Below are 17239 nucleotides of genomic sequence, written 5' to 3'. Positions count from 1 at the left end.
TGACTTTATATCTCGCAATTCTGACTTTATATCTCGCCATTCTGACTTTATATCTCGCAATTTTGACTTTATAACTCGCCATTCTGACTTTATATCTCGCCATTCTGACTTTATATCTCGCAATTCCGACTTTATAACTCGCATTTCCGACTTTATATCTCGCAATTCTGACTTTATATCTCGCCATTCTGACTTTATATCTCGCCATTCTGACTTTATATCTCGCCATTCTGACTTTATATCTCGCCATTCTGACTTTATATCTCGCCATTCTGACTTTATATCTCGCAATTCTGACTTTATATCTCGCCATTCTGACTTTATATCTCGCCATTCTGACTTTATATCTCGCAATTCTGACTTTATATCACGCAATTCTGACTTTATATCTCGCCATTCTGACTTTATATCTCGCCATTCTGACTTTATATCTCGCAATTCCGACTTTATAACTCGCATTTCCGACTTTATATCTCGCAATTCTGACTTTATATCTCGCCATTCTGACTTTATATCTCGCAATTCTGACTTTATATCTCGCCATTCTGACTTTATATCTCGCCATTCTGACTTTATATCTCGCAATTCTGACTTTATATCACGCAATTCTGACTTTATATCTCGCCATTCTGACTTTATATCTCGCCATTCTGACTTTATATCTCGCCATTCTGACTTTATATCTCGCAATTCCGACTTTATAACTCGCAATTCCGACTTTATATCTCGCAATTCTGACTTTTTATCTCGCAATTCTGACTTTATATCACGCAATTCTGACTTTATATCTCGCAATTCTGACTTTATATCACACAATTCTGACTTTATATCTCACAATTCTGACTTTATATCACACAATTCTGACTTTATATCTCGCCATTCTGACTTTATATCTCGCAATTCTGACTTTATATCTCAATTCTGACTTTATAACTCACAATTCTGACTTTATATCTCGCCATTCTGACTTTATATCTCGCAATTCTGACTTTATATCTCGCAATTTTGACTTTATAACTCGCCATTCTGACTTTATATCTCGCCATTCTGACTTTATATCTCGCAATTCCGACTTTATAACTCGCATTTCCGACTTTATATCTCGCAATTCTGACTTTATAACTCGCAATTCCGACTTTATATCTCGCAATTCTGACTTTATAACTCGCAATTCCGACTTTATATCACGCAATTCTGACTTTATATCTCAATTCTGACTATATATCACAATTCTGACTTTATATCACAATTCTGACTTTATATCACACAATTCTGACTTTATATCTCAATTCTGACTTTATATATCACAATTCTGACTTTATATCACACAATTCTGACTTTATATCACACAATTCTGACTTTATATCTCAATTCTGACTTTATATCACACAATTCTGACTTTATATCTCAAATCTGACTTTATATCTCGCAATTCTGACTTTATATCACGCAATTCTGACTTTATATCACACAATTCTGACTTTATATCTCAATTCTGACTTTATATCACGCAATTCTGACTTTATATCACACAATTCTGACTTTATATCACGCAATTCTGACTTTATATCACACAATTCTGACTTTATATCTCGCAATTCTGACTTTATATCTCGCAAGTCTGACTTTATATCTCGCAATTCTGACTTTACATCTCGCAATTCTGACTTTATATCTCGCAATTCTGACTTTATAACTCGCAAGTCTGACTTTATATCTCACAATTCTGACTTTATATCTCGCAAGTCTGACTTTATATCTCGCAATTCTGACTTTATATCTCGCAATTCTGACTTTATATCTCGCAATTCTGACTTTATATCTCGCAAGTCTGACTTTATATCTCGCAAGTCAGACTTTATATCTCACAATTCTGATTTTATATCTCGCAAGTCTGACTTTATATCACGCAATTCTGACTTTATATCTCGCAATTCTGACTTTATATCTCGCAATTCTGACTTTATATCTCGCATTTCTGACTTTATATCTCGCAAGTCTGACTTTATATCTCGCAAGTCTGACTTTATATCTCGCAATTCTGACTTTATAACCCTCAATTCTGACTTTATAACCCTCAATTCTGACTTTATATCTCGCAAGTCTGACTTTATAACCCTCAATTCTGACTTTATATCTCGCAATTCTGACTTTATATCTCGCAATTCTGACTTTATAACTCACATATAAGAATCGCATTGTTTGAAGCAGAAGAGGTGTCTAAGTATATGATACTCCAACATCCTGCAACATACATCGCGTCAGGGGTTACTCTTGTGGCACAAGTCGACTTGCACAGTATAAAGCTAGCTTCTGCTGGAAGCTAGTTATTTTAGTTTATAAAGTAATAAATATGGATACATTTCTTACAAAAACACATCGCTTCACTTCAGAAACTGTGGGAACCATGAATGAGTCCTTGTGATATTCCCCTAATGATTAATCACACTGAGTAAATCAATTTCTCCATGTTAACGGATCTGTCAGCGCAGATGCCGGAGAATACGGCTGAAATCACGGACTAATACAATCATCATCATCAGACGCCATTTTCAGCTTCGCTGCGTCTCATCTCTGTCCTCCATCACAGATGATGACGGTCTTCTTCTGGACAGTGATGGCGTGTCAGGACACATGTACCTCTCCAGACATCAATAATTATGATCGTGTCATTAATGATTCAGTCATTTCCTCATGATCTCAGAGGACGAATGGACGGTTTGACCAAACGACTTTTATATCTGTGATATCAGCAAGAAGACACAAGCAAAAAGTTTTTTCTCACAAAATTAGATTACAAACTTATTTTTAACAAGCCATGTGGTGAATTAATGACGTAATGATGATGTCAAGTGAAAACGTAGCATGCTTGAAATATTAAAAATGGCATATTCTGCATGCTGTTTCACATACTTAACAAGTAGTATGCAGTTTACAAGGTTCCACGTTCATGTAAAACATGAAATAATAAAGGTATAATAAATAATAAAAATAACTAGAGTATGTTTTACAAGAAAACACCATTTCAGTCTTTCTACTTAAAAGTTTCACTTGCCATTTCTTATTATTTGTCAAATTTAGTAGCAATTTCTAAGTGAAAAATATTTTAAAACTTTTTCATAGTAAATCCAAATGAAGTCTTGAATCTGGAGTATGTACTGTGCAGCATGCAAGTCTTCCAGAATCTGATTCCTCAGCTTTGTTTTATCGCCACCTGCTGGTGGGATACAGAAATGGAATTACTTCCAGAATTAATAATTCTCCAGCCATAAATTGTACCAAAAGTCAATTATTGATTTCTTATCCCCTCTTATAGAACAGGAACATTAAATGTACAAAGCAAGATAGAAAAGAAGCAGCAGGTTAACCAAAGGACAGGTAACGACTACAAAGACTGAAACTTGTGAAGTTCTGGAGTGAAAGTCCAGCGAGTCTTCAGACATCAGAGTGACAGATGAAAGAGCATCTCATTACTGACACTTGTGACCTTCAGACGGACAGACAGAGAGAATCTGAGTGGAGAGAAAGAAATTCTGAGAACGTCTTGGTTCGTCAAGTTTCAAGATTTAACTAAAAAACTAAAATTGGTTGAGTCTCAAAAGCCTTTAAAGAACATGCTCAGGTAAAAATCTATTATATTCTGCATAAAGAAATTAAAGAGTTTAGGCACTGTGACATAAAAACACGTTTAAGATCAAATTCTGAAAAATGCAAAAGCAAAACATCCCAGGATATTGATAATTTATCACATTTAACATCAAATTCTCCAATTCAGAAAGAAATGAGAAATGCAATAGCAAAACACATTTAAAATGTTAAATATGTTTGAAATGATGATTTTAGAAAATGTTTTATCTTTTGGGATGTTCTTAAAAGTCAGCCTTTAAATTTTAAGCATCAGATCAAACTGAAACAAACTGTATTATTAAAATCCTTACACAAGTAATAGTAAAAGTCAGTCATAAATGAACAAATCTGTTCTGACGAAACATCCTGCAATTAAAAACGCTGCTTCTCAATCCCTGACAGACGTGATTAAAAGAGAAAAAGTCGTAGACAGATCCGAACAAGAAAACACAGACGCATCAGCATTAAACTTGCCATGATTGATCTGAAAATCACGATTAATAACGTCAATATTGACACCTGGATACATATTTAAAGATCATAATCAGCATGTATTAATGTCACAATAATCCCATGTGATTAAAATAAAACTCACTCAGACACACTTGTTGGAAAACTCAGGTTTCGTTTATCTAGAGCAAATAGTTTACAGATTGCAAATTCTACACAGGTGAAAGTTAACAAAAACAGTTCATATATATATATATACAGCTGCCATAAAGCACAACGTGTAAAATAAATACAGACGTGGATATTAAACATGAGCATCTAAACGGAAGGCATGCGCAGCATGTGAAGCTCTATGTCTGAATCTACTGGCATCAGCAAAGCGTTTAAATGCAAAACTCTGGATCTTCCCTTCAGAAAATGAGTTTACCCACAGTTCACTAGTACAGCAGGAACGTCAGAGTTGGTGATTTACTCGGTAAGATCTTTGAGTTGTTTATCATACTGAATTAAAGATTCTAGCAGGTCCGTATGTAGTTCACTATAAACTATTTACAATCTGAATATTTGATTCTCTTACCAGCATTAATGAAGTGAACAGTACGAGGGAATCAGTTCTTCAGCTCTTGTGTATTGATTGCCTGCATGCAGAGAAATCTTGTTACTGACGGTCGGTTAAACCACAATGATGTACAAGAAACGGTAAAGTATTTCCTTCGACTTTTTTCACGTCATACGACAGCGGTCAAAATGATCCTCGTTCACAGGGATCCGCGAAAAAGACTAAAATCACTGTATTCTGCTGCCTGGCCAGTAGATGGCGATGTCACTTTGTAAAGAAACGCTACATGCCTGCAGACTGAACACTTAATATGAATGCGCATGATGTCACAGTTTCGCATTTTCATAAGTTTGTTTTCAGGAATGCAAAAACGCAGTTGTCGTGTAAATGAACGGCCAAAATGCATTAAAAAGTTTTTCCGTTTTTAGTTGAAAATAGTGTTGCGTAAACTTTTGAAAACGAGTTTCAAACTGCAAATTTTTGAAAATGATACTGGTTACTGTCTCTGTGTAAACTGTAAAATAAAAACACGTATTTGTGAAAACGGTGCCGTCATGCGCATGCGTGTTCAGTCTATAGGCACGTAGTGTTTGTTTACAAAGTAACCGCCATCTACTGGCCTGACAGCAGAATACAGTGATTTTAGTTAATTTCGCAGATATATGATGTTGTCTGTACACGAAAAATGCAAAGGGAAAACGTTTCCATTTTTAGATGGTGATGTCACTTTGTAAAGAAACACAACACGCCTGTAGACTGAACACATAATATGCATGCACATGATGTCACAGTTTCGCATTTTCATAAGTTTATGTTTTCAGGAATGCACAAACGCAGTTGTCGTATAAATGAACGGCCAAAACGCATTAAAAAGTTTTTCCGTTTTTAGTTTAGAAAATGGTGTTGCGTAAACGGCCCCTTAGGAATAAATGTTTAAAATTTAAATCATCATTTACACAACACCATTTTCAACTAAAAACATCAAAGTTTTTAAGCGTTTTTGGCACTTATTTACAGGTCAATGGCATTTTGGCGGCTTGAAAACGCAAACTTTTGAAAACGAGTTTCAAACTGCAAATTTTTGAAAATTATACTGGTTATTGTCTCTGTGTAAACTGTAAAACAAAAACACGTATTTGTGAAAATGGTGCCATCACGCGCATGCGTGTTCAGTCTATAGGCACATAGTAACATCGCCATCTACTGGCCTGATAGCACAATACGGCAATTTTTTCGCAGATATATGTTGTTGTCTGTACACGAAAAATGCAAAGGGAAAACGTTTCCATTTTTAGATGGTGATGTCACTTTGTAAAGAAACACTACACGCCTATAGACTGAACTCTACAGTTTTCACAGTTGCAGGTTATTTAAAAGTTAGTGTTTTCAGGCCTGCACAAACGCATACATTTTTTTTTCCATTTGTAGAAAAAAAAAACCTAAAAACTGACTTTTTAAGCATTTTTGGCCGTTCATTTACATGACAACGGCATTTTGGCGGCATTAAAATGCAAACTTTTGAAAACGAGTTTCAAACTGGAAATTTTTGAAAATGATACCTGTGTAAACTATAAATTAAAAACGTGAAACGTGAAAACGGTGCCATCATGAGTGTGTGTTACGTGTTCATTCTATAGGTGTGTAGTGTTTGTTTACAAAGTAACATCGCCATCTACTGGCCTGACAGCAGAGTACAGTGTTTTAGTTGTTTTTGCGGATATATATTGTCGCCTGTACACGAAAAACGCAAAGGAAAAATGTTTACATTTTTAAATGCCAATGTCACTTTGTAAAGAAACCATGCGCCTACAGACGTCACAGTTGCGGGTTTTTTTAAAAGTTTGTATTTTCAGGCCCACAAAACGCTGTTGCCATGTAAATGAACGGCCAAAACGCATTAAAAGTTTTTCTGTTTTTAGTTGAAAATGGTTTTCCGTAAACAGCCCCTTAGGAATAAACGTTTAAAAAGGGGTCATTTACACAAAGTAACATCGCCATCTACTGGCCTGATAGCAGAATATAGTGTTTTAGTTGTTTTCGCGGATATATGTTGTCGTCTGTACGCAAAAAACACAAAAGGAAAAACGTTTCCATTTTTAGTACATTGTTGACAAGTAAACGTACCCTAAAATATATTATCTTCATTGTTTATTTTTTTCATACTAAATTAATAAATTCTAACAAATACTAGAAGGATTATAGATGATTCACTCCACAAAATCACCAGTTTTTTGTGTGGAATGTTCTTTGGGATTTCTAACAAGAGCGGATGACAATATTATGTGACTTTTTTTTCATGGTAAGGCGCTTAAATTCAAAAAAGGAAAAACGAATGGAATCTAAAGTTTAACGTTCAGCAAAAGCACAGAGTGATTCATTTAAGCACCAAGATTTAAAATAGTTTACAAAAAGACTAGCAGAGCACTTTAAACGGCCAAACAGGCACAAACCGCAACCAGAAAACTGGGTTTAAACCATAATTTGACTAATAAAAATCCAATTTGGATCATTTTTTAGTTGAAATTATTGCTCTAAAACTTTAGAATTCCACATATATATTCTTATACATTGTTTGAAATCACAATCCTGCTACAGATTTAGTGTTTATAAGTGGAAGCTTTCATTTTAAAAGGCCAAAAACTTGATTCAGTTTTGTTTTGGATCATCCAATTTGATCATTCTAATACTTTCTGGTAATTATTCCTATCTAAAAGCTCAAATTGTATGTTTTGTTTAAAAAAAAAAAAAATCAATATCAGTGTGGTCCTTAAATCACAAAAGGAGACATAAATCTCCCTGTTAGTGTTGAAATAATCATGGTCCTCCTAAAATAACTTCATGCTAACAGGTTTTTTTTTAAGATCAATGGACTGGAATGAGAGATTTCAAACTAAATTTGCTCTAATATTCACCTTTGAGCAAAACCTCTTCACCTGTTGGCCACACATGAAACAAATACAGTACAAATACAATCTCTGTTCTTGCATATTTTCAGATGCCCAAAAAAATGACACTCGTCACTAAAAGAGCGTAAGAGAGAACTCGAGGCGGCAGCAGCAGCGTTAAAAGACGTGAAAACAACAACGGACGTCTCTGGTGAAGCTGGAGGTATGTAACACGACTCCTGATTGGCCGACTGGAGAGAACTTTACGTGTGCTTTGAATGTGAGGAAGTTAAACGCCACTGCAATAATATAACGGTAAAAGTAATAAAGCATTAGAGAATAAAAGCCCTCGCAACAGTTCTCTCGCACACAAAGGCTCAACTGCTGCACACACACACACACACACACACACACACACTAGCAGATGTTCGTTCAAGCACAAACGCAACCAATCACGAACCCCCACGGGCTGCGGTTAAAGTCGTGTAAGTGGTTGCACCTGTTAAATGAATCATGTGCCCTTTAATAAAGCAAATGTGCACCTAAACCAGATCTACTCGCAGGATGGACCGAATGTGCAAAGTCTTTCGAGAGAGTTTAAGGACGTTCAGCTGTGAGACGAGACGTCTGAAGAACTGCTGCTGTTGCTGTTGGTGGTTTGAGCTCGTTTGATGTACAGATTCAGTAACTTCATCTGTGGAGACAAAACAAGACTTCAGACACACGAGATCTGCTCCAAACACACTGTGCTGCCTACTTAGACAGTATTTGAAGGGATCACAGGTGCTAAAAACTGTTTAAAATCCAGGGTTATTATTGTTGGCTAAAACTAAAACCATTCAAAATATTTTCATTACTAGAAATAAAATACAAGTGAACTGAAATAAAATATAAAAAATGTATTTTTATATAAATATATATATTTTTTAGTTTAGGTTGAATTACTAAAATAATTAAAATTAAAAAACTATAATGAAATATAAAAAAACACTAATAAAAATGACAAGAAAATTACAAAAAAAAAAAAAAAAAATCACAAAAATTAAAAAATATAAATATAAAATTCAAAATATTTAAAAAAAACTATAATAGTATATCAATGATAATAAAATTACACTGAGACATTACGCTGCTTTCCAAGAGACCTCATTTTAGCCACAAAAAATAAACAAAAATAAATAATAATAATAATAAAAATAAATAAATAAAAAAGCATCATACAGTACCGTTCAAAAGTTTGACATAAAAAAGTTAAAAATAAATTAATACTTTTATTCAGCAAGGACAGAGTTAAACTGATCAAAAGTGAAAATCAAGCAATTTATAATATTACAAAAAAAAATATTTCAAATAAATGCTGTTCTTTTGAACTTTCTATACATCAAATAATAATGTAATTATTATTAAAAAATAAAAAGTGTCACAATTTCCACAAAAATCTGAAGCAGCTCAACTATTTTCAACATTGATAATAATCATAAATGTTTCTTGAGCAGCAAATCATCATATCAGAATGATTTCTGAAGGATCATGTGACACTGAAGACTGGAGTAATGATGCTTTGATCACAGGAATAAATTACACTTTACTATATATTCACATAGAACATTAGCTATTTTACGTAGTAATAATATTTCACAATTTTTACTGAGCAGAAGAGACTTTCAAAAACATTAAAAACATCTTAATTAATCCAAACTTTGGAATGGTACTGTATGCAACACAACCACCCAAACTCACTCAAGATGGTAGACAAAATGTTGATTATATAGACTTAGAAAATATTTAAATCTAATAAATTGCCCATTATATGTGTTCTTGAACATCTTATATGTGAATATATAATATCTGACCTTGCTGCCGGTCAGCTGCTGTAGATGAGGCTTCAGATCTTCACCGATGACAGAATAAATGGCCACCAAACAAAAAACACTGGCCTTGCGTACGCTGCTCTCTGTGTTATCATAACCCTGAAACACACACACACACACACACACACGTTCATCTCGCTGTCTGTCTCTGCATCAGTGTGTGTGTGTGTGTTTATACCTGTAGCAGTCCTGGGATAATGTCAGGCAGAAGCTGAACCAGGGAATCCTGGGGAATCCTCTCGATAACTTTGGTCTGCATTTTAATGGCGGCGAGGTTGATGGGATAGTCGGCCGTCTGGATGATGGGACACAGAACTTTGATGCACTGCTCGGAGTGGATTGATCCGGCCAGCGTGGAGGCCGTCTCTTCTGCGGCCCGCACGACCTGTGGATCACATGACACACGAGCTTCAGACACGAACCTCCTCTGCTGACGTTATTATAGTTATATAAAACCATTAAAAATATTTAAAAAGTTGAAAATGTTTTAAAAAATAAATGTAGAAATTTGAAACAAAAAATATAAAAATACAAACTTACATTAAAAATATTAATAAAAATACTATATACATATATAAATAAATATATAAATATAATATTATCACAATTGTACTTAAATACGTATATAAAATATATTAAACCATATATTAAAATAAGTAGCTAAAATAATTATAATTAGAATTAAAACAATTACATTTCAGGATTCCAGAGGTTTAAAGTTTCTATACCTTTTAGTCAAAGAATTTGCATGACTTTTCCGGATTTGCATGATTTTTTAAAAATATTTATTACTCCGTTTCTACTCAATATAATATTTTGGCATAACTAGAAAAAATTATATTCTCAATAAAAATGCCCATGGACCTTATATATAGGTCTATAAATCACACTTAAAATGAGGCCAGTGTTATTTTGTTATGTATGAGTAATCTTGACATTATTTTTATTTGTTTTTTTAAATATGTCTATATAGTTTCATTTTAGTATTTAGTTTTAGTTTATTTTATTTTATTACTTTACCTTTAAATGAAAATGAGCTAGCTGAAATAAAATAATACTAAAATATATAAATATAATAAAAATGTATTATAAAATAACAAAAAATATAATAAAAATAAGAAAAAATAATAAGTTATTTTATGTTTCATTTTATTTCAGATGTTTATTTTATTACAAGTAATATTTTTTTCTCATGTTTTAGTTAATAATAATAATAAAATATATAAATATAATACAATAAACATATATTATAAAATATAAAAAATGGTAAAAATAATAATAAAAAAACAAATAAGTTATTTTATGTTTCATTTTATTTCAGTTCATGTTTATTTTATTACAAGTAATTTTCTTCTCATGGTTTTAGTTAATAATAATAAAATATATAAATATAATACAATAAAAATATATTATAAATTTTTTTTAAATGGTAAAAATAATAAAAAAAACAAATAAGTTATTTTATGTTTCATTTTATTTCAGTTCATGATTATTTTATTACAAGTAATTTTTTTTCTCATGGTTTTAGTTAAAAATAGTAAAATATATAAATATAATACAATAAAAATATATTATAAAATAAAACAAAAATGGTAAAAAAAAAACAAACAAAAAAACAAATGAGTTATCAGAGTTAATCAGTTGTCGAGGGGGGGATTTTAGTTGTTTTAGTTTATTTTAACGCTTGTTTGGTCATCTTGAGGCTGCGGGTGCAGAGCAGGTTGTCATCTCTCGCTCACCTCTTTGTGACAGTCTTTATGGGCCTCCAGCGTCTTCATGATGGTCAGTTCTGCGTAGTTCTTGAAGCGTGCCGGCTGACTGCGCATGATCTCCTTCAGGACGCGCAGCGCCAGCGCTCGGATGGTGTGCTGCGGACACAAACATCATCACGTCACAACACTCCATCTGTACCTGCATTCACACGTGTGATGAAGACGAGTGTGTCTCACATCTTTATCTCCCAGCGTCTCCAGCAGCAGCAGCAGCATGGTTTTAAAATGCTCCTCCCACACGGCCAGACTGTCGTCACGCGTGACCTTCAGCAGCTCCAGCAGAGCGGCCCGCCTCTCCTCCACACGCTCGCTGTGATTGGACAGCTCCTTCAGCAGGTCGCCAACCATCTCCAGGTGCTGTCCGGGTCCTGACCAATGAGAGTCCGCGACAGTAAACACACACTGACCTGTCAGTCTGCTAACAATGTCCAAAAACATGCTAAATCATGCTAGCAATGTGATAAAACATGTTAATTCAAGCTAGCATTGATCATTCATGCTAACAACATGCTAAATAATGCTAACAATGTCTTAAAACATGCTAGCAATGTGTTAATTCATACTAGCAATGTGCTAAAATGTGTTGCTTACGTTAGCAATATGCTAATCAATGCTAACAACGTGTGCTAATACATGCTAGCCACATGCTAATTAATGCTAACAATGATAAAAAAATGCTAACAATGTCCTAATTCATACTAGCAATGTGCAAAACTATGTTAACAAGTTGTTAACATGTTAACAATATGCTAATTAATGCTAACAACATGCTAAAACATGCTAATTCAAGCTAACAACTTAAAATGTTAAAATGTTATCAATCTGCAAATTTTTTTAGCAATATGTTAATTTATGCTAGCAACATGTTAAAACATGCTAATTCAAGATAGCTAATTTGCTAAAACATGTTAACAATATGCTAATTTATGCTAACAAAATGTTAAAACATGCTAATTAATGTTAGCATAATGTTAAAACATGTTAACGCTATCAACATGTTAATTTATGCTAGCAACATGTTAAAACAAATGCTAATTCATGCTAGAAACGTGCTTTAACATGTTAACAATATGCTAATTTATGGTAACAAAATGCTAAAACATGCTAATTCAAGCTAACAAAATGCTAAAACATGTTAACATGTTATCAATATGCTAATTTATGCTAGCAACAGGTTAAAACATGCTAATTCAAGCTAACAACATGCTTTAACATGTTAACAATATGCTAATTTATGGTAACAACATGTTAAAACATGCTAATTCAAGCTAGCAACGTGCTTTACTATTTGTTAAAACATGTTAACATGTTATCAATAAGCTAATTTATGCTAGTAACATGTGAAAACATGCTAATTCAAGCTAGCAACGTGCTTTAACATGTTACCAATATGTTTATTTATGCAAACAACATGCTAATTCAAGCTAACAACTTGGTAAATCATGTTAACATGTTATCAATAAGCAAATTTATGCTAGCAACATGTTAAAACATGCTAATTCATGCTAGAAATGTGCTAAAACATGTTGGTAACATGTTAGCAATATGCTAAATCATGCTAGCAGCATGTTAAAATCTATATCGACAGTCAATCTATCTATCTATCTGTACAGAGATTTTAAATGAGATTTTCCTTTGCAGAATCTTACTTGTGTGCTCTTCAAACAGTTCAAAACATACCTGCAGAAAAGCCTTTGGGATGCATGATTTTGTTTTCTCCACCGTCCTGTTGACGACCTGAAAGAAGAACCCAAAAGATGTTGGCCTGTTTCTGTGAACATCATGAAGCGATTCTTCAGCAGATGTTTGCTGGTTTACCGTCTCGGATCTGCTCCACGTCGTCAAACACGGCTAACGCTCCCTTCTCGTAGGCGCTGATGTCGCTGTAGTTGTAGGGGTTGTACTCGCGTGTCCACGGCCCGCTGAACGATCGAGAGGACGGTGTGTTTAATAAGGACGTCTTGTTGTCCAGCGCCGTCCGGCCTCCCTCCATCACACCTGTGGAGAGACGAGGATCCACGCCCGACGACGCCACGCCGGTCTGAATGAGAAACATGGTTATTCAACTTCAACCTGTCGAGAGATCAAACAACGGATTGAAGACACTGGTCGTACTCACCGTATCTTCCCTCTTGCCGTCACGTTTGATGGGCTCGAGGATTTCTTCCTGACTGCGGAAACTGAAGCTCTGGATGGCTTCGGTTACGCCTCTCAAAGAGCTGAAGATCTCCTCAGAGTTCATGTTCTCAGTGTCGTACTCCAGCATACTGTGAACACACAGCGAGGCGTGACTCCACACACAGATTTCAACACAACACGACACAGGACGGACACACGGACGTGATGAATCAGCTGCAAAGTGACACATCTTAAATGTTTCATACGGACAGACTGATGCTCGACAAACATCTGCATTCGCACGAGCCTCATGAAGAAAAGCGGCGGAAACTAAAGAAATCGGGTGGATGAGAGACAGAAAAGACGTGACAAAAGTGATGAAAATGTGAGACACTAAAATTTTCAGGATTTTCACTCTTAAGGCAAGACATTACAGGAGAATAGTGTAAGAAATTTAAAGGATTAGTTCACTTTCCAATTAAAATTTCCTGATAATTTACTCACCTCCATATCAAGATGTCCATGTCTTTCTTTCTTCAGTCGAAAAGAAATGAAGGTTTTTGATGAAAACAATCCATGATTTTCTCCATATAGTGGACTTCAATGGACTCAAAATGGTTGAAGGTCCAAATGTCAGTTTCAGTGCAGCTTCAAAGAGCTCTACATGATCCCAGACGAGGAATAAGAGTCTCATCTAGAGAAACCATCTGACATTTTCTAAACAAAATAAACATTATATACTTTTTAACCACAAATGCTCGTCTTGAACTAGCTCTCTTCTTCTTCTTCTCTATTTAAGTGTATTACTGCCCTCCACAGGTCAAAGTTTGAACTAACTGTTATATACTTGCACTAGCATATTGAATATGACAATTTAGTTCACTGAAACTGACCTTCGACCGTTTGGGCTCCAGTGAAGTCCACTATAAGGAGAATAATCCTGGAATGTTTTCATCAAAAACCTTAATTTCTTTCCGACTGAAGAAAGAAAGACATGAACATCTTGGATGACATGGAGGTGAGTAAATTATCAGGAAATTTTAATTGGAAAGTGAACTAATCCTTTAACTAATCGACTTTCTCCAGTTGATTAATCACAGTGCATTAAGACAAATGTTTGAGTTTCTGAAATGTTCGTGCCTTAAAAGCAATGTTCTGAGTTTGATTATTCCCGAAACAATCCTGTAAATGTCATGCATTGAGTTTGATTTATTAGACTAACAAAGAAAGCATGGATAATTATGTAGGAGATTCCTGCTCGTATGTGGAGGCGTCCTGACGCCCGGGCCGAGGTGCGTTACCTGGGCGAATACGCCCGCCGATGAGCCCGGAGAGGGGGTGTGGCGGGGCCGGGGTGGGGGGGAATGAGAGGAGAAGAAGCCTTTGAGCTCCAGCCCCACAAACGGCTGGGCCGAGAGGAAGAGGAGGATGAAGAGAGTAGAGACAAAGAGGAAAGACAGCGTGAAAGACGCTAGTTCTCAAACTACCGTGTTCTGAGCAAACACGACGCAAAATTATGTCCGTTTTCATATTCTATATGAGGAATATCAGCAATATCAGGCCCGTTCACACCAAGAACGATGACTATATTAGTGTTCACAACAATGCCCAAAAGTGTGCTGCAGTTCGTCATCTTACGCTTTAAATGTTTGAGCCTTTAAAGCAGGATGGATTCTGATTGGCTGTCAATGTTTTTATCGTTCATCAGCCGGAAGGGATTCCAATGATATTGTTCCTCTGTGCTGTTATGGTTATTTGTATTTAGAATGATTTTTAGAAATACATCTTTGTTGCTATAGTTACTGTCCTCCAAAGGAGTCTTTATGAGTGAGTCATTGAATCATTCACTCAAACCGAAACTGAATTGAGCTGAAAAATGAGGGGTAGACATCATTTTTAATCTGAAGTGAATTCATGAAGGCTGTGAGGGATATAATTCAGATTGTTAGGTCATAGATTTATTTTTTGGATTACTGGAAATCTTTGGAAAGAAAGTATTTTCAATGTTTCTTCAGTTAAACAACAAACATCAAAGTAAACTGAATCAAGGTAATATTTATAAATGATTATAGTTTTTGTTAATATTTATAATTAACTTTTATTTTCAGTTTTCATTTTAATTTTAGTATAATTTTTTTGTAATTTTGCTATGTAATTTTTATAAGTTTATTGTTTTTTTACATAATAAATACTATTTATGTTTACTGTATTTTTATTTATTTTCAGTTTAATTTTTAGCAATTTTGTTAATGTGATTTTTCTTTCTTTCTTTTTAAATAATACTATTTAGGTTTACTTTTTATTAATTTTTAGTAATTTTATGTTACATTATGTTTATTAGTTTTTTTTATTTTAAAATAATACTTTTTTATTTATTTATAGTTTAATGTTTAGTAATTTTGATGTCATTTTTATTCAATTTATTTTTTAAAGATACTATTTCATTTTTATTTTTATTTATTTAAAGTTTAATTATTTAGTCATTTTGTTATGTTATTTTTTTAGTTTTAGTTTTTTTAAATAATAGTATTTAGGTTTAAATCATTTTTATTTATTTAAAGTTTAATTTTTTAGTCATTTTTATTAGTTTTTGCTTGTTGTTATTGTATTAAAAAAAAAAAACTATTTAGGTTTACTTTATTTTCATTTCCAGTCTAATTTCAAGTAATTGTATGGCATGTCATTTTTATTAGGTTTTTTTTTTTGTTAAATAATACTATTTAAGTTTATTTATATTTATTTACGGTTAGTAATGTTCATGCTTTAACTTAAACTTTCATTTAGTTGCCAAGATACAATTTCTAATTTTCATTTAATTTCAGTTTTTCATCTAATACAAGAGTGTGACAAGACAAATGTGCCATTATTCAGCCTAATTCAGTTACATGTTGATACAATTCAGTTCAATTACAGTGTCAAAGTTAATTGAATTCATTAATTCATTAATTTAATTCATTATTTTATTGTGGTATGATAGTGTTAGTGCAGTTAAATCGATAATATTACTTATTGTTAATTGTCTATTGTCTGTTTGTTTTAGTAAATTACTAAGCTGAATTTTAATAAAATAAATTAAAAATAATATTTTAGGTGATTTTTTTAATTAAAAATTGACCTTATTTATTTGCTGAAATAAAAAAATAATATATACTAGACTGCAGTACAGTAATTCTGCAGTGTTTTTCTTCAGCTCTCATGTAGCGCTGATGATGTCACACTTCACACATGTATTTTGTGTATTACTGAGTTTTTACTGACGCACCTGGGAGAAAGTCCTCCGTGTGAGCAGTTGGTGGGTGACAGCGGGCTGGTGCGGGTCACGGGGTGTCTGGGAGGGGCTCGTCCCGCGGGGCTGCTGGGAGACGCCTGAGACTTAACAAACGAGACAGACAGGTCAGCGAGCGGCCCACTTCCTCGGGACGTACAGTGACGGAGAGTAAGATCAGCGTCTGTACCACTGCGGCGGCGTTACTGTTGTTCTTCAGATGGTGGTGCAGGAGTTTAGTGGCTCCGTCCTGGAAGGTTTTGGGCAGAGCACCTAACAGCATGGTGAACTCTGGGGTGTTGAGCTCAAACAGAGCGATCAAAACCATCTGAGCCGCCTGAAAAACACACAAACGCTGTCAACACAACCAGCCGAGATGAAACAATGGGGTCAGAAAAATGCCCACATCATTAAATCAAGATTGTATAAACTCTATACATAACCAGGCACAATGCAAAAGAAGTGTCAAGCAAGTTTCGTCAGCCATGTTTGTATTGTTGCATTACACTGAGTAGCTCCTCCCACAATTGAATCTCATTGGTCCAAATCTTGCTCCACAAAGCTGCATATTAAACATCAAATATGAGATTTTGTCACTTCATACTGTATTTCGAGCATCTCTACAGGAAACTGCAGCGCTGATAAAAACATTTCAGTGTCTGGCTGTAAAATCTGAGCTTGATGTGCATCCC

At 34.3% G+C, this 17239-nt stretch overlaps 1 protein-coding gene across 1 annotated transcript in view; it reads right to left on the bottom strand.

Moving 5' to 3' along the window:
- Window positions 1-4248: 4248 nt before the first annotated feature.
- LOC137021353 (CLIP-associating protein 1-B) overlaps window positions 4249-17239 on the bottom strand; it is an 81163-nt gene continuing 68172 nt past the window's right edge. Inside the window, exons 31-40 of the mRNA XM_067387667.1 lie at window positions 16738-16884; window positions 16545-16654; window positions 13284-13431; window positions 12983-13205; window positions 12845-12901; window positions 11342-11532; window positions 11132-11260; window positions 9571-9777; window positions 9375-9491; window positions 4249-8215 (exon numbers count right to left, since the gene is read on the bottom strand). Coding sequence (XP_067243768.1) covers window positions 8129-8215; window positions 9375-9491; window positions 9571-9777; window positions 11132-11260; window positions 11342-11532; window positions 12845-12901; window positions 12983-13205; window positions 13284-13431; window positions 16545-16654; window positions 16738-16884 — 1416 coding nt within the window. The 3' untranslated portion in view covers window positions 4249-8128. The remainder of the gene's footprint in view (window positions 8216-9374; window positions 9492-9570; window positions 9778-11131; window positions 11261-11341; window positions 11533-12844; window positions 12902-12982; window positions 13206-13283; window positions 13432-16544; window positions 16655-16737; window positions 16885-17239) is intronic.

The sequence above is a fragment of the Chanodichthys erythropterus genome, chromosome 6 (genome assembly GCF_024489055.1).
Source record: "Chanodichthys erythropterus isolate Z2021 chromosome 6, ASM2448905v1, whole genome shotgun sequence".
Taxonomy (NCBI): Eukaryota; Metazoa; Chordata; class Actinopteri; order Cypriniformes; family Xenocyprididae; genus Chanodichthys; species Chanodichthys erythropterus.
This window is presented reverse-complemented; position numbering and strand designations above follow the sequence as displayed.